The 26267-nt window shown below is 49.6% G+C and overlaps 1 protein-coding gene across 1 annotated transcript; it reads right to left on the bottom strand.

Annotated features, from left to right (window-relative positions):
* Positions 1-648: 648 nt before the first annotated feature.
* Positions 649-5881, bottom strand: LOC135910453 (uncharacterized). The gene is made up of 2 exons (XM_065442489.1): positions 5371-5881; positions 649-1617 (listed from the first exon to the last, which is right to left on the bottom strand). Exon 2 carries the CDS (start codon positions 1606-1608, stop codon positions 1234-1236), a length of 375 nt encoding a protein of 124 aa, XP_065298561.1. The 5' UTR covers positions 1609-1617; positions 5371-5881; the 3' UTR covers positions 649-1233.
* Positions 5882-26267: the final 20386 nt, after the last annotated feature.

Genomic DNA, 26267 nt, shown 5'->3' on the forward strand with positions numbered 1-26267 from the left:
GGACGGCAGAAATCTATCGAAGCAGCCGTCGCCTCAAGGTCTTCCACCGCAATGCAGTCCCCTGGCAAGTTCCGTGAGGAAGATGTCAGCAACTACCGCAAGCCAAACCGAGGGGATCCGAGGAGAAATGTGCGCGATAGCTGCTGCAAAAACGAACTGTAAACGGCCATTCGCTTAGAAGTGACTGGCTTTTCCTCTCGTGACAATATAACTTCTTGTGTGACCGTGTAACGTTTTCGAGCACTTTCGGCACATTTGCGACCTCGTTCTCCCTATTATTATTTGCTGAGGATCCGTTTTAGCGTCGCTATTAGGCTGCCGTTGCATGCCACCACGATTTTCGACCAGCCACCGCAAACTAAGTAAGGGAAACCGAACCAATCGCAGACGCCAGCGCCACCCTCTTCATCCAGTTAACCATTTTCTGTGAAGTGGCTCGGCTTCATTGAATCATTCTCCACTCGAGCATGTTCATTGTCTCTTGTAAGCCAATTAAATAAGACAAGCTGCCCAGTGTAGGGAATGCTATTTATTTTTCAAGCAAACAAAAGTGACCTCTTATAAACGGGGAGAGCATTTGATTGGTGTGCTCAGACGTCCGGAGATTGGAATAAAAACATATCAGAATAGGTTTAGGTCCTGGGTCCCCAGTTGGCCAAGCTCGGAAACTTAGTTTCTTTGGACGACTGAAAAACAGAAGGTGTTCTGGCACACAACACACCTGCCTTTTTAATGCAATCTGCTTCCGTATTCTTCCTGACATCCTGAATCTTATTTTTGGCGACTATCTTCCACAGTATTCCAAGGGGATAACTGAAGCAAATTACATTAGGAAGGTGGGTCTGTTGTGTGTCAGGGCACCTTCTGTTTTTCTGTCGTCCAAAGCAACTAAGTTTCTGAGCATGGCCACCTGATGTCGGCATTTCGGTCTTGTGAGGTCCTGAAGGAAAGTGTTCGAAAGATGCGATTTTGTAAAATCAAAATTAGTTGAAAGTAAGCGCTTCTTTTGTCTACCCCTAACCATGTCTTTGTTTGTGCGCACTTGACCGTGATCTGCTATGCGTAACCAACCAGCCCAAAACTCGGTGCTCGTGACAAGAGTAACCTAGCTTCAATAACTGGAGCCTTTAGGAATGAAGCGCTTTTATACTATGTTCTACTACCGAACTTACAATGAAATTTCGGTTGTCCGCTTCAATGCGGCTTTTTCAGGCAGCTCGAGCAACAAATGTTTCATGCTTCCGCGGCCTCCAAAAAAGACGGGGCCATCTGGAGGACGACCACCACGTAAGTCGCCACGGCGCCTCCTGTCGTGACGAGAGCGGCGCGGTTGAGCTCGTAGAACTTCCATGCCGTCAGGGAGACGTCCCTAGTCTGCATCTGCGACATGAGCAGGGAGGCCTGCTCCAGGAACGCCTGGTTCGGGACAGGAGCCACCGCACAGTGCACGGCTGCGAGGTGGTTGACTTGTGGGAGCGAGTCATCGTACGCCTTGCAGACGGCAGCCGCCGAGAAGGAGACCACCACGAAGCCCACCAGCATGTACACGATGTCAAGGGTGAACTGAACGGTGGCTATAACATCCTCGTATGGGTCGAACTGCATCATGTGAGTCACCTGTACAAATGCAACTGGACATAAATTGTTGGCGGGTCACGAGTAGCATTACGTGAGATGGGGCGGGGAGGTGCTCAACGACACCCATAATACAGGGGGCGGGGGCACGTGTGGTGCTGAATTTTTGCATTTTCCAGCGCACAAGTACCGCCATTTCTCAGTCCTGGAGATAGGGTGCGGGGTAGGGAGAGGGGAGAGTTGTGTGGTTCCTTTTTTCCAGATCCGCCATTTCAAGAAATAATGCTTCACATTGATATGCAGACCCCACCTTATCTGATTGACACATCGCATAGAAATGTTGCTCTCGCTAGACCAAACGCGAACTTTTCGCGCAGTACTGCTGCCCTGCTGAAGTCGATGTGGCGGGTTCAATGCCGGCCGCGGGGGAAGCAATGATAAAACGTTCGTGCGCCACGCATTGGGTGGAAGGCAAAAAACTCTAAAAAAAATGTTAATCTGGAGCCTTCCGCGATCGCGCTTTTGCCAGGTAAAAGATCAGAGTTTAAGCACTTGGCACGGTAAGTGTATGCCCCACGGAATCACTGCTTGGGCTGACTTCGCAGTAGCTGTTGATTTTGCACATAGAAACGCTTTTTGGATTCAAGGCAGATCATTCTCGGTACAGATTGTTGGCTAGTCGACGATACGCCGATAATGAGGTACTCCTTGGCAATATAGACGTGTTCGAAATTAGGGAAGTTTTATATAACCAGACAAAAATATCTCTTTTGTCCAGTTGCACGTTCATACCAAAGATTGTGCAGCTACTTTATGGGAACTAACGACTTCCAGCAAGTATTTTCTAACTGGACTTCGAGCGATAACTGGAAGAAGCCTAAGGAAATGGTGCCACAAATAAAGAAGGCCATTTGCGAAGCCAGGAATGTTTTCGCCGCATATATATTCAGTTGAAAACGGAAGCGGGAACGAAGTAATTTTAGAGGCAAGGAAACAGAAATGAAAAAAGCCAGAAGCGGTTATATTACTTCGACCGACAGCGATTGCAACCAAGAGACGGCATTGATCATAAAGGGGAATGCTCTACTTGGTGAGTTGCTTCTGCGTTTTCTTATATGATGCCGAGTACAACCTAACACTAAAAATTCCCGAAAGCTTGCATTCTGCTTTTTGGGGATTTCAATTGCCCATATGTAAATTTGTCAAATTATTCTAGCACAGTTACGAGTATGATAGGAGCTAGAGAATTCTTCGATATCCGCCTTAATTTTAATCTCTCCCAGATGATAACAGAACCAACGCGAGCAGCTCATGGCACTGCTGACATCCTAGACCTCGTACTAGCCGCTCATCCTGAAAGAATGTGCTCCATTAGCTACCTGCGCGAAATAAGTGATCACAAAATAATTCATGCTGTTGTCTCTTTTTCACCTATAGTTCGTCATTCGGATCAGAAAACAATCCGCCTGTACGAAAAAGGGAATTATGCCACGATGAACAACGAACTAGCCACATTCTATCAATCATTTGCGTTAGGTTTTGGAAATCACTCGATACCAGAAAACTGGTGGCTCTTCCAAAATAAGATGACTAACCTCGTTGCGCAGTTTACACCAACTATCCTACTTCACCCTAATCGCAACAGACAATGATTCACGAGCGTGCGCATGAAAAAAAAAACTGGAAAATAACAAGAAACTTCTATTTCGCTCCGCTAAACTGAGGCCAAGCCGTATATTCTGGGAAATATACTACTTACCTGACGTGCCTACCTGGTAGCTATCCGGCAACAAATGCGCTCATTATTTCATTCAGACCTACCCCGCATGCTCAGCAGTATTACAAAAAAATTTTGACTGGTAATCAGTCCCCAGTCATCCTCTGGTGTCAGAATTTCGAAAATGGTGAAATTTTACCTGATCTTCACTGTACCAAACTGTTTAATGATGCATATTCAGTTGTTTTCCCCACCGAACCCCACATGCTTCTTCCTGCTTTTCCTGTTGCTGTCATGTCTCCAATGGCGGTTAATATTTTTTTCACCAGATGAAATATCCGCACTCATTGATAATCACTAATTATCCCCATCAGCCGTTGTTGACGGTATCACTTAAAAGCTTTAAAAAAAAACACGAAGCGCATCTCTGCCATGTATTCATCCCGGCTGCATTCCCAAAGGACTATCATCAGGCACGCTCCCAAACAAGTGGAAAAAGAGCAAGGTCGTTCCAGTCTACAAATCAGGTAACCATAATTCACCCTTAAATTATCGTCCCACATCCATAACTAGTGGCGCTTGCAAAATAATGAAACACGTCATATACTCACGTATTGAATTTCCTAGGCAGTAATAATATTTACATCCATCGCAGCATGACTTCTCTAAAGGCCTGTCATGTGACATTCAATTAGGTAGATTTCTTGATGACCTACACTCAAATCGTGATACTAACACTGTGACCGACGTAATTCTTCTTGACTTTGCAAAGGCGTTTGATAAAGTAGCTCCTCAACGGTTATTATTAAAACTTTCTCAAATGAACTTCCACCCCAATGTCGTAACATGGATAAAAGAATTTCTTAGTAAGCGATCACAGTCAGTCAGTGTTACCAATACTTCCTCAGTATTTCTTCCCGTAACATAAGGCGTCTTTTGGAAGTCATGCTCGCGCGGCGCATCGAAGGAGAGGAAGACAGAGATGGTCTCGCGTCCGGGGAGAATGCTGATATTAGGCTTGTGACCTTGACTACGCCATGTTAGGACGGCTTAACACTCTGCGATAATAAATCTGGCAGAGGAGTCTTTTCCCACATTGTGTTTGGTGCCGAAAACCCGGGAAGCCAGCCAGCATCTTTGCAACTTGTGGCTTTGTCTGGGAGAGACCTCTGCAGCCAGACCATCATGGAGCGCATCAAGAACAAGCGGACTTCTTCCCGAGCGCACAGCACGAGTATCATTACTTAGGTGAACGAGATAATTCAATCCGGATAGTTCGACCTTTGTGCCCTTCGAGTCCTGCATAGCCGGTTAAAGGTGACGAAGTCAGAGTTATTCGTACTCAAGGCCGAGTTGGAAATATTCATGAGTGACGAGCAAGCCAGAGGTAATTATCATTCCGTCATGGAATATGAAGGCGCTGCTGCCAGCGCTTTGGCCTTGCTCGAGCACAATATCGACATGCTCAAGGTTCCCTCCTCGCCTCCGACAATTCAGCCACCGACCGCATCTGACGGCAACCAAGCGTCTGCTTCCTCGACAGACACGACACGTTCACAGCGTGAGCTTGGTGCTAGGTTACCGAAGTCAGAACTTATACGCTTCGACGGAACGAGCACCCGATGGCAGCCGTTATGGGATATGTTTCTTCATTCTCCTTACGAGAACCTGCGGCTGACCGACACGGATCTCTTCCTTTACCTGATTTCGCTACTTTCGGAACTGCTGCTCAAGCGGTCGCCGGAATCGAAGTGATGGAATCAAGCTACAGCGACGCACTTGAATATTGAAGCAGCGCTACGGCAACCGCAAGTTGATTGAGCAGAAGCTCTTGGAAAACCTACAAATGCTCGGATTGGTGGCATCTTCGAATAACGTTACAGGCTTGCGGAAGTTGCTCGAAGACATTCGACTCAACCGACTTGCAAACCATTGCGTGAGCTCTTCATCTGACGCTTCGATGCTACATGAAATACTTCTAAAAGCTATACCTCAAGATACGGTAGTAGAGTATTACAAGCGCGAGAGCATCGAATTCGCTATGCCATCGGTAGGCTCAAGCAATAGTCAGCACTCACCGGAACAGGAGTTAGAGCACTTGCTGAAATTTCTTCAGCTAGAAGTCGAATGTAGAGAGAGGTGCGCAAGGACTAGAACATCAAGGTTGAACGAAACACGTCCTAAACACAGTCCGAGCTTCAATATGTCGTCGACTCCTGCTGCAAGGGTTCTTCACAACAAGGCAGAAGTATTAACAGAACCATGCTTCATTTGTTAAGCCAAACACCACAGGATCGAACGATGCACCAGTAAAGTTAGCCTCGAAGACAAACGCAGCATGTTCAGGAAAGATGGCTGATGCTTCAAGTGCACGATGAGGGGACACCTTGCGCATGACTGTCTTCGCAGGATCCAGTGTGCCGCATACAAGCCTCGTCACACTTCCACGATGTGCAGCGCTGGCGTTAACGAAAGATCACGTTCTTCAGCGCCACAAAAGACGCCGGATGTGGCCATGCCCGTTGCAACGAACGGTACGCAGCCTCGACTCGCTACGGAGATTCGCCTACAGACGTTCCGTGCCTGGCTGACGACTCCGACAACTGCTGTTGCGTCCACGGTGTTTCGGACAATGGCAGTGAAAAAATATTGTCACGTGGTGGTGACGTTGAATAAGACAGTAGCAATACTGTGAACAAGAAAACTAACTTTTATTGGGCGAACCTGTGCCCACAAAACAGGCTACACTTATAGCGCAACGATAGCGGCGAACACGCTCGGCGATCGTCGAAAATCTGATCAGCGGGTCAAGCGCGTCGGCTTTTATAGATCAGTCATCGAATGTTCCAGATTAACTGATGGGACCCGCGTGTCTTCCACAAAGTTCTACACCATTCGTGTCACGCGATGAAATCTGATAACACAAGGTTCGGCGACAACAGACACGCGGATAGAAGCGTCGATAACTTTCCAGAAACGTCGGATACATGCAGGCGCGTCCCTCGCTCTGCGATTACAGTTGTTAAGCGGCGAAACGTGGTTGCCCGATAAAGATAAGTACACGTGTCATTACCCCCCTCTTAAAAAGCATCGACCCGATGCTGCAAACAAACGAAAGTAACAAAGAAAAGCACTCGTATCAAAGAAAACAACAAACTAAGGAAGTTCATCAGCGTCCGTAAAATGGTTTAAGGCGCACCACGTGGACCACTTCAGATCGTGCGCGGCGCCGCTGTGAGTGCGAAATGCCGTCTGGCACGACCTCATAGTCTAGTGCGCCAATGCGTCGGATGACCTTGTAGGGTCCGAAATAGCGTCGCAGCAGCTTCTCACTGAGTCCTCGCCGGCGTATCGGGGTCCATACCCAAACACGGTCGCCGGGCTGGTACTCGACGAAGCGTCGTCGGAGGTTGTAGTGTCGGCTGTCGGTACGCTGCTGGGTCTTGATCCGTAGGCGGGCGAGCTGTCGGGCTTCTTCGGCGCGCTGGAGATAGCTAGCGACGTCAACATTCTCTTCGTCAGTTACATGCGGCAGCATGGCGTCAAGCGTCGTCGTCGGGTTCCTGCCGTAGACCAGCTTGAACGGCGTGATCTGTGTTGTTTCTTGTACCGCCGTGTTATAAGCGAATGTTACGTACGGCAGGACGGCATCCCAGGTCTTGTGTTCGACGTCGACGTACATCGCTAGCATGTCGGCGAGGGTCTTATTCAGCCGCTCCGTAAGACCATTCGTCTGCGGGTGGTAGGCCGTTGTCCTCCTGTGCCTTGTCTGACTGTATTTCAGAATGGCTTGGGTGAGCTCCGCTGTAAAGGCCGTGCCTCGGTCGGTGATGAGGACTTCTGGGGCGCCATGTCGCAGCAGGATGTTTTCGACAAAGAATTTCGCCACTTCGGCTGCGCTACCTTTCGGCAGTGCTTTTGTTTCAGCGAAGCGGGTGAGGTAGTCCGTCGCCACGACGATCCACTTATTTCCGGTTATTGACGTCGGAAAGGGTCCCAGCAAGTCCATCCCGATCAGCTGAAATGGTCGGCAAGGAGGCTCGATTGGCTGTAGTAATCCGGCTGGCCTTGTCGGCGGGGTCTTGCGTCGCTGACAGTCTCGGCATGTTCTGACATAACGGGCGACGTCGGCGGTCAGGCGCGGCCAATAATACTTTTCTTGTATCCTCGATAGTGTCCGGGAAAATCCGAGGTGTCCAGCGGTCGGATCGTCATGTAGGGCGTCCAATACTTCTGGACGAAGTCCTGACGGGACAACAAGAAGGTAATTGGCGCGGACTGGTGAGAAGTTCTTCTTCACGAGTAGACTGTCTTGAAGCGTGAAGGAAGATAATCCGCGCTTAAATGCCCTGGGGACAACGTCGGTGTGCCCTTCCAAATAATCGACGAGGCCTTTAAGCTCCGGGTCCGCTCGTTGTTGTTCGGCGAAGTCTTCCGCGCTTATTATTCCAAGGAAGGCGTCGTCATCCTCGCCATCTTGCGGCGGCGGGTCAATGGGGGCACGTGATAGGCAATCGGCGTCTGAGTGTTTTCGTCCGGACTTGTATGTTACAGTGATGTCGTATTCTTGTAGTCAGAGGCTCCACCGTGCCAGCCGTCCAGAGGGATCCTTTAAATTCGCCAGCCAACACAAGGCGTGGTGATCGCTGACGACTTTGAATGGCCTGCCATATAGGTAAGGGCGAAATTTCGCTGTAGCCCAAACGATGGCGAGGCATTCCTTTTCGGTTGTAGAATAATTGCCTTCCGCTTTTGACAACGACCGGCTAGCGTAAGCTATCACGTGTTCATGTCCATCTTTTCTCTGGACTAGGACGGCACCGAGGCCTAGGCTACTGGCGTCAGTGTGGATTTCGGTATCGGTGTGCTCGTCGAAGTGCGCAAGTACGGGCGGCGACTGCATGCGTCGTTTGAGTTCTTGAAATGCGTCGGCCTGCGGCTTTTCCCACTTGAACCCGACGTCACATTTAGTTAGCTGCGTCAGCGGCTCAGCGATGCGCGAAAAGTTCTTGACAAATCGCCTGTAGTAGGCACACATGCCAAGAAATCTACGCACTGCCTTCTTGTCGATGGGCTGCGGGAACTTTGCTATGGCCGCTGTCTTCTGCGGGTCGGGGCGGACTCCAGATTTGCTGATGACGTGGCCTAAAAATAGAAGCTCCTCGTAAGCGAAGCGGCACTTTTCCGGCTTCAGAGTAAGTCCTGATGACCTGATGGCCTCTAGTACTGTTGCAAGCCGCCTAAGGTGAACGTCGAAATTTCCGGCGAAGACGACGACGTCATCCAAGTATACGAGACAGGTCTGCCACTTAAATCCTGCTAAAACCGTGTCCATCACGCGCTGGAACGTTGCAGGCGCCGAGCACAGTCCGAATGGCATAACCTTGAACTCGTAGAGGCCGTCTGGGGTGATGAAGGCGGTCTTTTCGCGATCTCTTTCGTCGACTTCTATTTGCCAATAGCCAGACTTGAGGTCCATGGACGAGAAGTATTTGGCGTTGCAGAGCCGATCCAATGCGTCGTCTATCCGTGGGAGGGGGTATACGTCCTTCTTTGTGATCTTGTTCAGACGACGATAGTCGACGCAGAAACGCAGGGTTCCGTCCTTTTTCTTCACCAGGACAACAGGGGATGCCCACGGGCTTTTCGACGGCTGGATGATGTCGTCGCGCAGCATTTCGTCGACTTGTTCTCTTATAGCTTCGCGTTCTCGCGGCGAAACGCGGTAAGGGCTCTGACGGAGTGGTCGAGCGCATTCCTCGGTGATTATGCGATGCTTGGCGACTGGTGTTTGTCGAATCCTCGATGACGTCGAAAAGCAGCCTTTGTATCGTCGGAGCCGACTTCTGAGCTCCTGTTGCCTAATCATAGGGAGATTTGGATTAATGTCGTAGTCTGGTTCGGGAACCACAGTCGTCGGGGTAGATGCGGTGGAATCCGAGAGGACAAACGCATTACTTGTTTCCAGAATTTCCTCGATGTACGCGATCGTCGTGCCCTTGTTGATGTGCTTGAACTCCTGGCTGAAGTTTGTCAGCAACACTTCAGTTTTCCCTTCATGCAGTCGAGCAATCCCTCTTGCGACGCAAATTTCACGGTCTAGCAGTAGACGTTGGTCGCCTTCGATGACGCCTTCTACGTCAGCGGGTGTTTCGGTGCTGACCGAAATAACCATGCTGCAGCGAGGCGGGATGCTCACTTGCTCTTCGAGCACACTCAAGGCGTGGTGACTACGAGGGCTCTCCGGCGGTATAGCATGATCTTCCGACAGTGTTATTGACTTCGACTTCAGGTCGATGACTGCGCCGTGTTGGTTGAGGAAGTCCATACCGAGAATGACGTCTCGTGAACACTGTTGGAGGATAACGAAGGTGGCAGGGTAAGTCCGGTCATGAATGGTTATTCTTGCCGTGCAGATCCCAGTCGGCGTGATGAGGTGTCCTCCAGCGGTTCGAATCTGAGGGCCTTCCCATGCGGTCTTAACTTTCTTCAACTGGGCGGCGATGTGTCCACTCATTACGGAGTAATCGGCCCCTGTGTCGACTAAGGCAGTGACTGCGTGGCCGTCGAGAAGCACGTCGAGGTCGGTTGTTCTTTGTCTGGCGTTGCAGTTGGGTCTTGGCGTCGGATCACGGCTGCGTCGTGTTGAACTGAAGCTGGAACGTTGCGTCGTCAAGTCGTCTTTCGTCGGTGTAGTCTTGGCTTCCCGACTTCTTCGGGATGGCGGCGTGTCGTCATTAGGTCGTCGAGATGGTCTCTTCGTCGTCTTCGTCGGCGGCGGAGGATCTTCGTCAGTTCGACGAACAGCAACCGCACCTCCATCGGTTGCTGCTTTTAGTTTTCCGGATATGGGCTCGCAGAGCGGCCCCGGGCTGGGCTGGTGTACGGTCGGCGCTGCGGCGACAGGTAGCGGCCTGGTGACGGCGAACGGGACGGTCGTCGAGGGCTCCACTGAGTGGCGGCGAGGTAGTCGGCGATGTCACGTGGGCGCTCTCCAAGCTGTGGACGCGGCGCGTTGACGGCGAAACCTCGCAGTCCCATCTCTCGGTACGGGCATCGTCGGTAGACGTGACCTGCTTCTCCGCAGTGGTAGCAGAGCGGGCGGTGGTCAGGAGCACGCCAAACGTCTGTCTTCCTCGGGTAGCTGCGCTGGGCGACGGGTGGGCGTGCTGGCGGCGGCGGTGGTGGTCGACGGAATTGCGGCGTTACGGGGTCCTGGCGCGGTCGTGGAAGGGGACCTTGACGGCGGGCGACGGCGGCGTAGCTCATCGCTTGCGGCTGAGGCTGCGGCGGTTCTGGTTGCACTTGAGGAACTCCAAGCGATCGGTGCACCTCTTCTTTTACGATGTCGGCGATCGAGGCCACTTGAGGCTGCGACGAAGGCAAGACCCTCCGCAGTTCCTCGCGCACAATGGCCCTGATGGTCTCGCGCAGATCGTCCGTGGCCAGCGATTGAATTCCTGCGTAGTGGGTAGAGCCTGTACGGCGGTTGAATTGCCGGTTCCGCATTTCGAGTGTCTTCTCGATGTTCGTCGCCTCAGAAAGAAACTCTTCGACGGTCTTCGGTGGGCTTCTTACCATCCCGGCGAAAAGTTCCTCCTTTACTCCACGCATCAGTAGGCGGACTTTCTTCTCCTCGGCCATATCCGGCTCGGCGTGGCGGAACAAACGGCTCATTTCTTCCGTAAAAATGGCAACGTTCTCGTTTGGTAGCTGCACTCGGGCGTCCAGCATAGCTTCAGCCCTTTCCTTGCGCACGACGCTTGTAAAGGTGCGTAGGAAGCCGCTACGGAACAGGTCCCACGTTGTCAAGGTCGATTCCCTGTTCTCAAACCAAGTTCTGGCGGTGTCTTCTAAGGCGAAGTAGACATGCCGCAGCTTCTCGTCGGAGTCCCAGTTGTTGAATGTTGCGATTCGTTCGTAGGTATCCAGCCATGATTCCGGGTCTTCAGTCGCTGCTCCATGGAAGGTTGGTGGGTCCCGAGGTTGTTGTAGGATAACAGGGGACGCCGGGGCAGCCATTGGCGTTGTCTTGACCACGATCTTCTTTGTCGTCTCAGGTAGAAGTCCGTGCTCTGGGGGCAGTCCTTGCAGTCTGCGGCTAGCACGCTGGTCTTCGGCGATGTTGGTTCTGTCCTCGGGCTTCGGGCTTGGGTCGCGACTTTGCGGGGGCGTTCGGTACATGAACGCACAAGCACCTCCACCAGATGTCACGTGGTGGTGACGTTGAATAAGACAGTAGCAATACTGTGAACAAGAAAACTAACTTTTATTGGGCGAACCTGTGCCCACAAAACAGGCTACACTTATAGCGCAACGATAGCGGCGAACACGCTCGGCGATCGTCGAAAATCTGATCAGCGGGTCAAGCGCGTCGGCTTTTATAGATCAGTCATCGAATGTTCCAGATTAACTGATGGGACCCGCGTGTCTTCCACAAAGTTCTACACCATTCGTGTCACGCGATGAAATCTGATAACACAAGGTTCGGCGACAACAGACACGCGGATAGAAGTGTCGATAACTTTCCAGAAACGTCGGATACATGCAGGCGCGTCCCTCGCTCTGCGATTACAGTTGTTAAGCGGCGAAACGTGGTTGCCCGATAAAGATAAGTACACGTGTCAATATTTCTGCGGGAAGATGTATGTAAGAAGCTCAATTTGTCGCCCATACGAGATATGGATCTGGTGATTAGCACGTTCGGACGAGCTCGGTCACAGCATACTCAGCGGGCTAAGGTAGTCAGCATAACACTTCAGAACCAGCACGAGAATGTATCAGTACTCATAGAAGCAATTGTCGTGCCTTTCACCTGCGAAGGCATGACCGAAGTTCCGCTAGATAACCAGTTTTTCCGTGCCATCGTCGCGGAGGACAAAGCACTAGCAGAGGCAGTGGTTTTCCCGGACCTAACAGGTGAACCAGCAGTCAGTTTTTGATTGGGTCCGACCGACCAGACGTCGAAACTCATGCCGAATTCAAGTGAGGTGAAATGCGATACCGAAAACCGATCTCTGGTACCGGTCAACACGTACATCGGAAGGACTATTCAAGTGCCCTTGGCATTCACAAGGAAAGTTAGTCGGCAAACGAGCAGTCAGATATGTGTTTTACGCGTAGACGCATACAAGAATGAAGAGCTTTCCTTTCCGTCTCAACAATTTCGGGAAATGCAAACGATTGGTATAGTGGATACGCCGTCATACAAACCAGATGTTTGGACGGAGTTTCACGAAGCCATCAAATTTCAAGATGGTCGCTATGAAGTATCGCTCCCATGGAAATCAATTGGACCTGATATGACAGACAACCCCAAAGTTGGGGTTTCACAACGATATTGTCACGTGGTAGTGACGTTAAATGACACAGTAGCAGTACTGTGAAAAACAAAACTAGCTTTTATTGGGCGAACCTGTGCCCACAAAACAGGCTACACTTAAAGCACAACGATAGCGGCGAACACAGTCGGCGATCGTCGAAAATCTGATCAGTGGGTCAAGCGCGTCGGCTTTTATAGAGCAGTCATCGAATGTTCCAGACTAATCGTTCGGACCCGCGTGCCTTCCACAAAGTTCTACACCATTCGCGTCAGGTGATGAAATCAGATAACACAACGTTCGGCGACAACAGACAGCGGATAGAAGCATCGATAACTTTCCAGAAACTTCGGAAACATACAGGCGCGTCCCACGCTGTGCGATTACATTAGTTAGGCTGCGAAACGTGGTTGCCCGATAAAGATAAGTGCACGTGTCAATACCCTCCTCTTAAAAAGCATCATCCCGATGCTACAAATATAAGAGAGCGAAACACAAAAGGACACCTATTAAACATAAGTAACAAAACAACGAAAAGAAACAAAGTCCAAAGGTTAGTTACGCGAAATCCCAAAGTTCGTCAACGCTGGTGGTACGGCTTGAGCCGCACAACGTGGAAAATTTCAGGTCGTGAGCGGCGCCGCTGTGACAGCGAAATGCCGTCTGGCACGACCTTGTATTCCAGTGCACCAACACGTCGGATGATCTTGTGTAGTCCGAATTAGCGACGCAAAAGCTTCTCGCTCAGTCCTCGTCGGCGTATAGGGGTCCAAACCCAAACACGGTCACCGGGCTGGTACTCGACAAAGCGTCGTCGGAGGTTGTAGTTTCGGCTGTCGGTCCTCTGCTGGTTCTTGATCCGCTGGCGGGCGAGCTGTCGGGCTTCTTCGGCACGCTGGAGATAGCTAGCGACGTCAACATTTTCCTCGTCAGTGACGTGCGGCAGCATGGCGTCGAGCGTCGTCGTCGGATTCCTGCCGTAAACCAGCTTAAACGGCGTGATCTGTGTTGTTTCTTGCACCGCCGTGTTATAAGCGAATGCTACGTACGGCAGGACGGCATCCCAGGTCTTGTGTTCGACGTCGACGTACATTGCTAGCATGTCGGCGAGGGTCTCGTTCAGGCGCTCCGTAAGACCATTTGTCTGCGGATGGTAGGCAGTTGTCCTCCTGTGACTAGTCTGGCTGTACTGCAGAATGGCGTGGGTGAGCTCTGCTGTAAAAGCCGTTCCTCTGTCGGTGATGAGGACTTCTGGGGCACCATGTCGCAGCAGGATGTGCTCGACGAAAAATTTCGCCGCTTCGGCTGCGCTGCCTTTTGGTGGAGCTTTAGTTTCAGCGAAGCGGGTGAGGTAGTCCGTCGCCACGACGATCCACTTATTCCCGGATGTTGACGTCGGAAACGGCCCCAACAAATCCATCCCAATCTGCTGGAACGGTCGACGAGGTGGTTCGATCGGCTGTAGTAATCCTGCTGGCCTTGTCGGTGGTGTCTTGCGCCACTGACAGTCTCGGCATGTCTTGACGTAACGGTCAACGTCGGCGGTGACACGCGGCCAGTAATACCTTTCGTCTATCCTCGACAGCGTCCGGGAGAATCCGAGATGCCCAGCTCTTGGGTCGTCGTGTAGGGCGTGCAGTACTTCTGGACGCAGCGCTGACGGTACAACAAGAAGGTAGCTGGCGCGGACTGTTGAGAAGTTCTTCTTCACGAGCAGATTGTTTTGTAGCGTGAACGAAGACAACCCGCGCTTAAATGCCCTAGGGACAACGTCGGTGTTCCCTTCCAAGTACTCGACGAGTCCTTTTAACTCCGGGTCGGCTCGCTGCTGTTTAGTGAAGTCTTCCACGCTTATCATTCCAAGGAAGGCGTCGTCATCCTCGTGGTCTTGCGGCGGGGGATCGATGGGGGCGCGTGATAGGCAGTCGGCGTCTGAGTGTTTTCGTCCGGACTTGTAGATCGCCGTGACGTCATATACTTGCAGTCTGAGGCTCCACCTCGCCAGCCGTCCTGAAGAGTCCTTCAAGTTAGCTAGCCAACACAACGCGTGATGGTCGCTGACGACTTTGAATGGCCTGCCATATAGGTAAGGGCGGAATTTTGCTGTAGCCCAAATGATGGCGAGGCATTCCTTTTCAGTCGTAGATTAATTGCCTTCCGCTTTTGACAGCGACCGGCTAGCATAAGATATCACCCGTTCATGTCCGTCTTTCTTCTGGACTAGGACGGCACCGAGGCCTAGGCTACCGGCGTCAGTGTGGATTTCGGTATCGGCGTCTTCGTCGAAATGTGCGAGTACATGCGGTGACTGCATGCGTCGTTTTTGTTCTTGAAATGCGTCGGCCTGCGGCGTTTCCCATTTGCACTCGACATCAGATTTGGTTAGATGCGTTAGCGGCTCAGCGATGCGTGAAAAGTCCTTGACAAAGCGCCTGTAGTAGGCACACATGCCAAGGAATCTACGCACTGCCTTCTTGTCGATGGGCTGCGGGAACTTTGCGATGGCGGCTGTTTTCTGCGGGTCGGGGCGTACTCCGGATTTGCTGATGACGTGGCCTAGGAACAGAAGCTCGTCGTAAGCAAAGCGGCACTTTTCTGGCTTCAGAGTGAGCCCTGATGATTTGATGGCCTCTACTACTGTTGCAAGCCGCCTAAGGTGATCGTCGAAATTTCCGGCGAAGACGACGACGTTATCCAAATAAACAAGACAGGTCTGCCACTTCAATCCTGCTAAAACCGTGTGCATCACGCGCTGGAACGTTGCAGGCGCCGAGCACAGTCCAAATGGCATAACCTTGAATTCATAGAGGCCGTCTGGCGTGATGAAGGCGGTCTTTTCGCGATCCCTTTCGTCGACTTCTATTTGTCAGTAGCCAGACTTGAAGTCCATCGATGAGAAGTATTTAGCATTGCAGAGCCGATCCCATGCGTCGTCTATCCATGGGAAGGGGTATACGTCTTTCTTCGTGTTTTTGTTCAGTCGACGATAATCGACGCAGAAACGTAGGGTTCCGTCCTTTTTCTTCACTAAAACAACTGGAGACGCCCACGGGCTTTTCGACGGCTGGATGATGTCGTCGCGCAGCATTTCGTCGACTTGTTGTCTTATAGCTTCGCGTTCTCGCGTCGAAACTCGGTAAGGGCTCTGGCGTAGTGGTCGAGCGCACTCTTCGGATATTATGCGATGCTTTGCGACTGGTGTTTGTCGAATCCTTGATGACGTGGAAAAGCAGTGTTTGTATCGTCGAAGCAGACTTCTGAGCTGTTGCTGCTTAATCACGGGGAGACTTGGATTTATGTTGAAGTCTGGCTCGGAAACTAAGGTCATCGGGGTAGATGCAACAGAATCCGAGATGACAAAGGCATCGCTGGTTTCCTGAATTTCCTCGATGTATGCGATCGTCGTGCCCTTGTTGATGTGCTTGAACTCCTGGCTGAAGTTTGTCACCAACACTTTCGTGTTTCCTCCATGCAGTTGAGCGATCCCTCTTGCGACGCAAATTTCACGGTCGAGCAGTAAACGTTGGTCGTCTTCGATGACGCCTTCGACGTCAGCGGGTGTTTCGGTGCCGACCGAAATAACAATGCTGGAGCGAGGCGGGATGCTCTATTTATCTTCGAGCACACTCAAGGCGTGGTAACTACGAAGGCTCTCCGGCGGTATCGCTTGATCTTCCGACAGCGTTATTGACTTCGACTTCAGGTCGATGATTGCGCCGTGTTGGTTCAGGAAGTCCATAGCGAGAATGACGTCTCGTGAACACCGTTGGAGGATAACGAAGGTGGCAGGGTAAGTCCGGTCATGAATGGTTATTCTTGCCGTGCAGATTCCAGTCGGCGTGATGAGGTGTCCTCCAGCGGTCCGAATTTGAGGGCCCATGCAGTTTTAACTTTCTTCAACTGCGCGGCGATGGTTTCACTCATGACAGAGTAATCGGCTCCTGTGTCCACTAAAGCGGTGACTGAGTGGCCGTCGAGAAGCACGTCGAGGTCGGTGGTTCTTTGTCTGACATTGCAATTAGGTCTTGGCGTCGGATCACTGCTGCGTCGGGTTGAACTGAAGGTGGAACGTCGCTTCGTCAAATCGTCTTTAGTCGGTGTAGTCTTGGCTACCTGACTTGTCGGGATGGCGGCGTGTCGTTATTATGTCGTCGAGATGGGCTCTTCGTCGTCTTCGTCGTCTTCGTCGGCGGCGGAGGATCTCCGTCAGTTCGACGAACAGCACCCGCACCTCCATCGGTTGCTGCTTTTAGTTTTCCGGATATGGGCTCGCTGACCGGCTCCGGGCTGGGGCAGTGTATGGTCGGCGCTGCGGCAACAGGTAGCGGCCTGGTGATGGCGAACGCGACGGTCGTCGAGAGCTCCATTGAGTAGCGGCGAGGAAGTCGGCGATGTGACGTGGGCGCTCTCCAAGCTATGGACGCGGTGCGTTGACGGCGAAACCTCGCAGTCCCATCTCTCGGTATGGGCATCGTCGGTAGACGTGACCTGCATCTCCGCAGTGGCAGCAGAGCGGGCGGTGGTCAGGAGCGCTTCAAACGTATGTCTTCCTCGGGTAGCTGCTCTGGGCGATGGGTGGGCGTGCTGGCGGCGGCGGTGGTGGTCGACGGAATTGCGGCGTTATGGGGCCCTGGCGCGGTCGTGGAAGGGGACCTTGATGGCGGGCGACGGCGGCGTAGGTCATCGCTTCTGGCTGGGGCTGCGATAATTGGGGTTGCACCTCAGGAACTCCAAGCGATTGGTGCACCTTTTCTTTTACGATGTCGGCGATCGAGGCCACTTGAGGCTGCGACGAAAGCAAGACCTTGCGCAGTTCTTGCGCACAATGGCCCTGATGGTCTCGCGCAGATCGTCCGTGTCCAGTGATTGAATTCCTGCGTAGTGGGTAGAGCTTGTACGGCGGTTGAATTGCCGGTTCCGCAATTCGAGTGTCTTCTCGATGTTCGTCGCCTAACGAAGAAACTCTTCGACGGTCTTCGGTGGGCTTCTTACCATCCCGGCGAAAAGTTCCACCTTTACACCACGCACCAGTAGGCGGACTTTCTTCTCCTCGGCCATATCCGGGTCGGCGTGGCGGAACAAACGGCTCATTTGTTCCGTAAAAATGGCAGCGTTTTCGTTTGGTAGCTGCACTCGGGCGTCCAGCATAGCTTCAGCGCTTTCCTTGCGCACGACGCTTGTAAAGGTGCGTAAGAAGCCGCTACGGAACAGGTCCCACGTTGTCAAGGTCGATTCCCTGTTCTCAAACCAAGTTGTCGCGGTGTCTTCTAAGGCGAAGTAGACATGCCGCAGCTTCTCGTCGGAGTCCCAGTTGTTGAATGTTGCGATTCGTTCGTAGGTCTCCAGCCATGATTCCGGGTCTTCAGTCGCTGCTCCACGGAAGGTTGGTGGTTCCCGAGGTTGTTGTAGGATAACAGAGGACGCTGGGGCAGCCATTGGGGTTTCCTTGACCACCATCTTCTTTGTCGTCTCAGGTAGAAGTCCATGCTCTGGGGGCAGTCCTTGCAGTCTGCGGCTAGCACGCTGGTCTTGGGCGATGTCGGTTCTGTCCTCGGGCTTCGGGCTTGGGTCGCGGCTTTGTGGGGGCGTTCGGTACATGAACGCACAAGCACCTCCACCAGATGTCACGTGGTAGTGACGTTAAATGACACAGTAGCAGTACTGTGAAAGACAAAACTAGCTTTTATTGGGCGAACCTGTGCCCACAAAACAGGCTACACTTAAAGCACAACGATAGCGGCGAACACAGTCGGCAATCTCGAAAATCTGATCAGTGGGTCAAGCGCGTCGGCTTTTATAGGGCAGTCATCGAATGTTCCAGACTAATCGTTCGGACCCGCGTGCCTTCCACAAAGTTCTACACCATTCGCGTCATGAGAGAAATCAGATAACACAACGTTCGGCGACAACAGACAGCGGATAGAAGCATCGATAACTTTCCAGAAACTTCGGATACATACAGGCGCCTCCCACGCTGTGCGATTACAATTGTTAGGCTGCGAAACGTGGTTGCCCGATAAAGATAAGTGCACGTGTCAATATTCATTGTTTTGAAGGCTTTCGTCGAACGATGAAATCTTGGAAGTGTATGACAAAGCAGTCAGACAGTACGAGAAGGATGGCCATGCGGAGAAGGTGCAGGACGTCCAAACGTCACGAGAAAACGTGCATTACATGCCCCATCATGAAGTCATTCCCGAGACATCTACTACTACTAGACTGCGCGTTCTTTTCGACTCATCGTCGCACGGAAAAGGATCATGCAGTCTAAATAAAGCACTTCAAAAGGACCGAACTTGAACGCTGACCTTGTCAAGATGATAATAATCAGCTTTCGTTTGTACGTATTTGGACTTGCAGCGGATGTAGAGAAGGCGTTCCTTCAGATATCCACCAAGGAAGAAGAGAGGGATGCGCTTGGCTTGTTGTGGCTTGAGGAAGTTCCCACCAAGCACAGACAACTTCCATGGCTCGAGGAGATCAGGATGAGGCGGGTGCCTTTTGGAAGCACTTCGAGTCCGTTTCTTTTATCGGCTACGCTTCAGTATGACTCCAACCACGTAGATTCGAAATACCAAGAAACAGCTGCTTAGCTCAAAGAAAGCTTCTACGTGGACGATTTGGTATTTGACGCTTCAACACCAGAGGAGATATCCCACTTGTACGAACAAACAACCGAGACCACGTAACTAGCAGGGATGAGTATGCAGAAATGGTCAACTAACGACGTCACGCTGCGACATACTCTGCGGAAGAAAAAAGAAACATCAACGAGGGAACATATACTAACGAAGGTAGTCGGCCTATACTGGAATACGGACGAAGATCAACAACGGAAAAAGCACAAAGTGAACTGTACTCCAGACCACATTAAGAATTCAGGACCCGTTGGATTTTTTTGTCTTCATTCACAATCAGAGGCAAAATACTTTTATGCGAAGCGTATTAACGTAGGTTTCGGGCCTTCGCGCGACGCCCGGCGGTGGCCACCATTGACCCTGAAGTGGGGTCACGTGACAAGACGTCACGTGATGACGTCAAACAGGCTGCAGATGGGGCCTCATATCGCGCCGTCCGTCGCCTCCCGGCGGTGGCCACCATTGACCTTCAAGTGACCTTCGAGTAGGTCACGTGACATGACATCACGTGATGACGTCACACCGGCTGCAGGTGGGGCCTCATATCGCGCCGTTGGTCACCTCCCGGCGGTGGCCACCATTGACCCTGAAGTGAGATCACATGATGTGACGTCACGTGATGACGTCACACCGGCTGCAGATGGGGCCTCATATCGCGCCGTCGGACGTCGCCCGGCGGAGGGCTCCACGCTTCGGTTTGCGCCGTCGCGCGCGACGCGGTGGCGGCGCCACCATCGCTGCTTCACGTGATATGTGATGTCACGCCAGCGATGAAGCGGCGCGCGCCCGCCGTCGCGTCAGTCTCTGTGCCCGCAACCGCGCCAGCGTCTTTGCGCCGGGCGTGTATGCGGTCAAGATGCCTCCAAACGCTAAGAATACGCTAAGGTTAAGCCCAGTGGATGCTTCGCATCCACTGGGCTTAACCTTAGCGTATTCTTAGCGTTTGAAGGCATCCACTGGGCTTAACGTTGATAAGCGTCCAATTTTTTCAAGAGATATTGTAGCAAGGATTAAATTGGGATGTGTAACTACCGAAGGCTCTCGAAGATGATTGGAACATGTTTGCTGTGGAGGTTGAAGACATAAGAAGTCTGTCTCTGAAGAGGAGCTCATTGATCGAAGCTAACACGGACTGAGCTCACTTACAGCTACATGTATTCATTGACGCGAGCCCTCAAGCATACTGTGTCGTTGCATACCCAAGGGTTGAAGATGTATCGGGCAACGTCTATGTCCAACAACTGCTCTCGAAAGCTCGTGTTGCTCCCATCAAGAGATTGACGTTACCGCACCTTGAATTCGTTGGGGCGTACCTGGGCACGCAGATCGCGACATCCCTACGAGAGACGCTCCCAAAACGCGAAAAATAATTCTGCCAGACAAATTTGGTGTTCGGTTATGAACACTTCATAACCGAAGTGTTCATAACACTTCGGTTATGAACACTTTGGTGTTCATAACTGGGAGATCAGATAATGACATTGAAGATAAAGCAATCAAAACACTGAGTGCATTAAATACGTGGGCAAAAGCAAATTGTCTGAAGATGAATTCTAAAAAGACAATAATAATATTGTACTTTCCTAAAGGAAAGATAATTTCTAGGCCGTTGAACGTGTTCTTAAGCTCATATACTGTTGAAATTGTAGATTCTGTTAAAATCCTTGGTGTTATATTTTCAAAGCATTTGACTTGGAATGATCATGTTCACTATATCAGATCAAAAGTGTCTTCAGCTGTCGGTGTCATGTTGCGGCTGCGCGGTATTCTTCCTGTGAAAGTTAGGCTATTGCTATACAACTCATTAGTTCTTTCTCTTTTGCAATATTCTTGTACCGTTTGGGGCACTACGGGTGTCACAAATTTATCCAAGCTTCACCTTCTTCAAAAAAGAGCTGTAAGATGTATTGCTGGTGTTCCTTATTGTTCCCCCACACATGACTTGTTTTTAAAATATGAAATCCTGCCAATCTATAGTTTATACAATTATAGACTTTTAATGATCTATAAACGCTCTTCACACAGTGATGAACATTACATTAGTTATCTGGCAAAACTTGAGAAAAACACGCATATCCTGCAGACTAGCCATAAAGAAATTTCGTTAGTGCCGACGCCTAGGGCATATTATACAGAGCAGTCTCTTTCTTATACTGTCCCAGTATTATTAAATAAGTTAAACAAATAATTGTTTGACCCCATTCAGCATTCGAGTGTTGTTATTAAGCGATTTTTTCTTAGCAAGATTACGTAATGTTGCACTCAGTTTAAACCTATACCTGTTATTATTTTTTTTTCGCTTCCCCATGACCACTTATTTGTTTTTCTAATACCTATTGTTTGAACCGCACCGATGGCACCGGCTGTTGGAATCTCAGCGTTGCCACCAGCTGTTGGAACCTCAGTGCTGACACCCGTTGTTGCAACCGGACCGTTGGCGCCCGTTGTTGCAAATGGGTCGCAAGCCCCAAGGGTAGCGTTGGCCTGGCGGCCTGGGGCACACTGGAAGCATCCGAAGGTCCCAGCAAAGCATGAGGCGACTGCTAACAGAACAACTTGTTTATTTTAGCATCGCAAAGAGCGGGCGGTCAGGTCGACCGAATTAGAGAGACGGGAGAGCACGTTATTCAACAGAAGAAATCGGAGCCTCTCTCCTGGCGTCCGGGGGCAGCTGCTCTTATACTCTTGGGGTCACGGGCAAGAAGGAAGGTCACGAGATGACACCACGTGACAGCGGCGACGGACGGACTGAGAGACACGTTGGAACAAGGAGGTGACGCATCAGACGGGCCGGCGCCGGTCAGACCTCCTCGCTTCACACTGGGGGAGCTCCTCTCCCCGGCTGCCGCGCTTTGACAAGCGTGGGCACACACACACACACGCACACACAAAGACACGTGGCACTGAACATGCCGGGACGCGCTCGCCGGGGATGCGTCGCGGCCGCTCCGAACGGGCCAAAATGTCCGCCGCTTTGAACGAAGCCCCGGCGTACGTTGCATCCGCGCCGGCTTTAGTGCGCGTCGTAGGCGAAACGTAACACTATGTTTGTGCTGAAATGCATAGCACTGTTTTTACAAAGTGTTTTGTTATTTTGTTTCAGTGTTTATTTGGAAAATTGAAAATCTCTGCCTCTGTACTGTACTGCCAAGTTGATAAAGGGGGCAGGACCTCTGTCAAGCTTACGAGCTTTTAGTCCTATCTCCTTCTCTGTCCAAGAAAAAAATAAAGACTGAATTGAATTGAATTGAATATCTGCCTATGCTGGACTCGGTCATCACCCGCTAAGTGGAAACCCTTTGTTTGTAAGTGAGTAGTGAAAATTCAAGACCGCACCGATCCAAGTCACTGGGGTCACTGCGCTGGGAAAACCAACCCAGCCAATTTACTAACAAGAAATATGTCAGTCCAGAGCCTTTGCACAAATTATTTATGGTGGTTTGGCCCCGAATGGCTAATTACGCCCCAAGAAATGTGGCCGAAACAGGAAGAGAGATGCGAGAACTCATCTGAGGTGTTACTCGACGAAAGAAAACCAGCAGAAGTGGTTCTGATGGCCCTGAGTAGGACTCCGGAGCGTATATTAGATGTCACCAAATATAGTCGCTGGAAGACGATCCTTAGAATAATGACTTGGGTGAAGAGGTTCATTCACAATTGCCAAGCACGTTGTAATACTAGAAGAGAATGTACACTTCCCGCTCAGGAGATTTCAGAAAGCGAAGATACGTGGCTAAGGATCGACGTGGGACAGCTGATGCCCTGGGTCTTTAAAAGCGGACGCACCCTCATCTGTCCTCTTAGTTGGCAGCAGTGCGCAGGCCGCGCGAGCATCTACTAAAAGTATTCTGCTTTTGCAGGTAAGCACCCACTAGTAGCAACTTCTTGTTCTTTTTACGCACTGCGCACTGCTGCCACACTTACAGTTCCCACTTTTTTTGTTCAATTTGTCGTTCTTCTTTTTCTAATATGTCTAAGGACTTAGCTAAAGCCTTCGACGATTTTAAGCGTGAAATGAGATTAGAACTTCGTTCTGTGAAAGACAGCATGAAGTTCTGCAGCGACACTTGCGATGAGACGAAGAAGATCACTTCTGAGGTTAAGGCACTGAGAAAAGAAGTTAGCGAACTTGTTAAGTGTAATGAAGGTTTGAGGAGCGAGAACAAGCGGTTGACACGACAAGTTGAAGAGCTACAACAGTACACGAGGCTCAACAATTTGGAAGTAAAGGGTGTCAAGGGGAATTCGCAGCCTGTTGATGTCATAAAACAAATTGGTGAAGTTGTTGGCGAGCCAGTCAGTGAATCGGACATCGATACATGTCACCGCATTCCCACTCGGAACTCGGACGAGACAAACATTATAGTTCGTTTTGTTCGACGAGAAAAAAGGAACACGTTCCTTTCTAAGGCAAGGAAACAGAGACTTAATAACAGTATGCTTGGTTCCTCGGATGGAGGGGCTGTCTATGTTAATGAGCATCTATCTCAGTTTAATAAGCAGTTGTTAGGTGCTGCCATTGCACGTAAGAAATTAGTGTCATGGAAATATGTCTGGACTATAGGGGGTAAGGTGTTCGCACGTCAAAGCGAACTGACTGACGCTCTGAGGATCACCGATCATGGTGATCTGGAAAAAATGACTAGGTAAGGTTCGTTTCCTAAGATGGACTGTCGCACCTCCATGAACTGCGAGCCAACTTGTGCTGGCTATAATGTTGAAGATTTCAAAACTAAGCTCGGCTCTCTAAAGAAAGGGGTCAGTGCTATTCATTTTAATGCTCGAAGTATTAAACACAAGGGTGACCATCTGAACTTGTTTTTTGCGTCCATAAAGCATAGATTTGATTTTTTGGTGTTTACAGAAACATGGCTAACATCCCATGAGGATCATCCCCGCTTTGACAATTACACTTATAATGGATTATCAAGACTTCACTGCAAGGGTGGTGGTGTTGCTGTGTACGTAAATAAGTTGTACAAACATTCTGTAATAGATGAATTTTGCATAATAGATTCTAATGTGGAATGCATTACTGTATCTACTAGAAATGTAGTGGTCGTTGCAATATACAGACCTCCCACCGGTAACAAACAGCTCTTCTTCGACTTCCTTGAAAATTTACTCGTGTATCTCACTTCTACTGGATGCGTATTTATTATTATGGGTGACATAAATATTAACCTATTGTCGAACGATTCATGTGCAGTGCAATTCAATGATACCGTCGCATCATTTGCCTGCTGGAATTGCATATCTTTACCCACAAGGGTAACTGTTGAAACAAGTAGTCTACTAGACGTATGTATTACAAATCTGATGTCTAACAACATTATCTCTGGTGTCCTGTCCCATGACCTCAGCGATCATTTGCCAATCTTTTGCTTCATGCCTGTCATTCACGATACAGATGTGAAGGTCCCACGGTTATACAGAGTAATTAATGTTAACACGTTGGGTATGTTCAAAACATTAGTCGAAAGTTCACATTGGGATAATGTGTACGATACAAATGACGTAAACAAAGCATATAATGCATTTATTAATCAGTTTCTTTGGTGCTACGACACTGCCTTTCCGCTAAAGGAAACTAAAACTTGCAAAAAGTTTAAAAAGCCTTGGATGACTCGGGAGTTATACAAAAGAATTAAAACGAAAAACCATTTGTATCACAAGTTTATCAAGAGCCGTGATGCCAATACCCTCATTGAATTTAAAAAATACAGAAATAAACTTAACCAGGATGTTAAGATAGCTAAATCTACTTACTATATTGATCGGTTTACAAAAGTACAATCTGACAGTAGAAAAGTCTGGCGTGAAATTGCCTTTTTAACTAATAAATGTAATCCGGACCCGCCCCTTACTATTATGACAGTCAATGGCGAACTTACAGGCTCTGATCTCGCAACCACTTTCAATGATTTTTTCATTAATGTAGCAGATTCTGTATGTACGTCATCAGTACCAGACGCACTTTCTAATCTAATCACTCCCTTACAAAACTCTATTGCGCTTATGCCAACTACTACTCATGAAATAGCTTCATTAATACATAAGGTAAAAAATCACGTTTCACCAGGGCATGATGGTATACTAGCGGTACCTTTGAAGCATGTATCTTCTTTAATATGTGACGTCTTGTGTTACATCGCAAATCGTATGTTAGAAAGCGGAGTGTACCCTGATCAGCTGAAGATAGCACGTGTATGTCCAGTTTACAAAAGTGGGGGAAAGAATGACATATCCAATTATAGACCCATTTCTGTTCTACCTGTCTTATCAAAAGTTTTTGAAGGTGTCATTAATACTCGTCTCGAGAATTTTTTCCATAAGTTCAGTGTTATTACTTCCTCGCAGTATGGATTTCTGAAAAACAAATCAACAGAGCAGGCGCTTTTAACAGTAAAAGAAAGAATTATTAAGAATATCGAAATGAAACAGTTCACTCTTGGTCTTTTCTTAGATTTCCGAAAGGCATTCGATTGCGTTCATCACAACACCCTGCTACGCAAGCTCAACAGTTATGGCATACGTGGTATTGCATCTGACTTGCTAAAGAACTATTTAAATAATAGATTACAGTATGTTCAAGTTAATGGTATACCCTCAGAGAAATTGGCAATTCAGCATGGTGTTCCTCAAGGATCTATATTAGGACCGTTATTGTTTTTAGTGTACATAAATGATATCGCTAACATATCCGAATCGCCTAATCTCGTCATGTACGCTGACGACACGAATATATTTTTTTCTTCCCACTCCTTGTCCCAAATGGAGGCTACGGCAAATGCATACTTAAGAAAGTTACATAACTGGTTATTGACGAATCGGCTAAGCCTCAATTTATCAAAAACTAACTACATAATTTTTCAGCCTATTAATACAGTAGAAAGTATCACTCTGAAAATTTGCTACAAACATACTGAATTAAAACGTGTTTCAAACCAGAAATTTCTTGGTGTTTGGTTCAATGAGAATCTTTCTTGGAGTTTTCATATCACCAAATTAATGTCT

This window comes from Dermacentor albipictus, chromosome 8, assembly GCF_038994185.2.
Source record: "Dermacentor albipictus isolate Rhodes 1998 colony chromosome 8, USDA_Dalb.pri_finalv2, whole genome shotgun sequence".
In the NCBI taxonomy this organism is placed as follows: Eukaryota; Metazoa; Arthropoda; class Arachnida; order Ixodida; family Ixodidae; genus Dermacentor; species Dermacentor albipictus.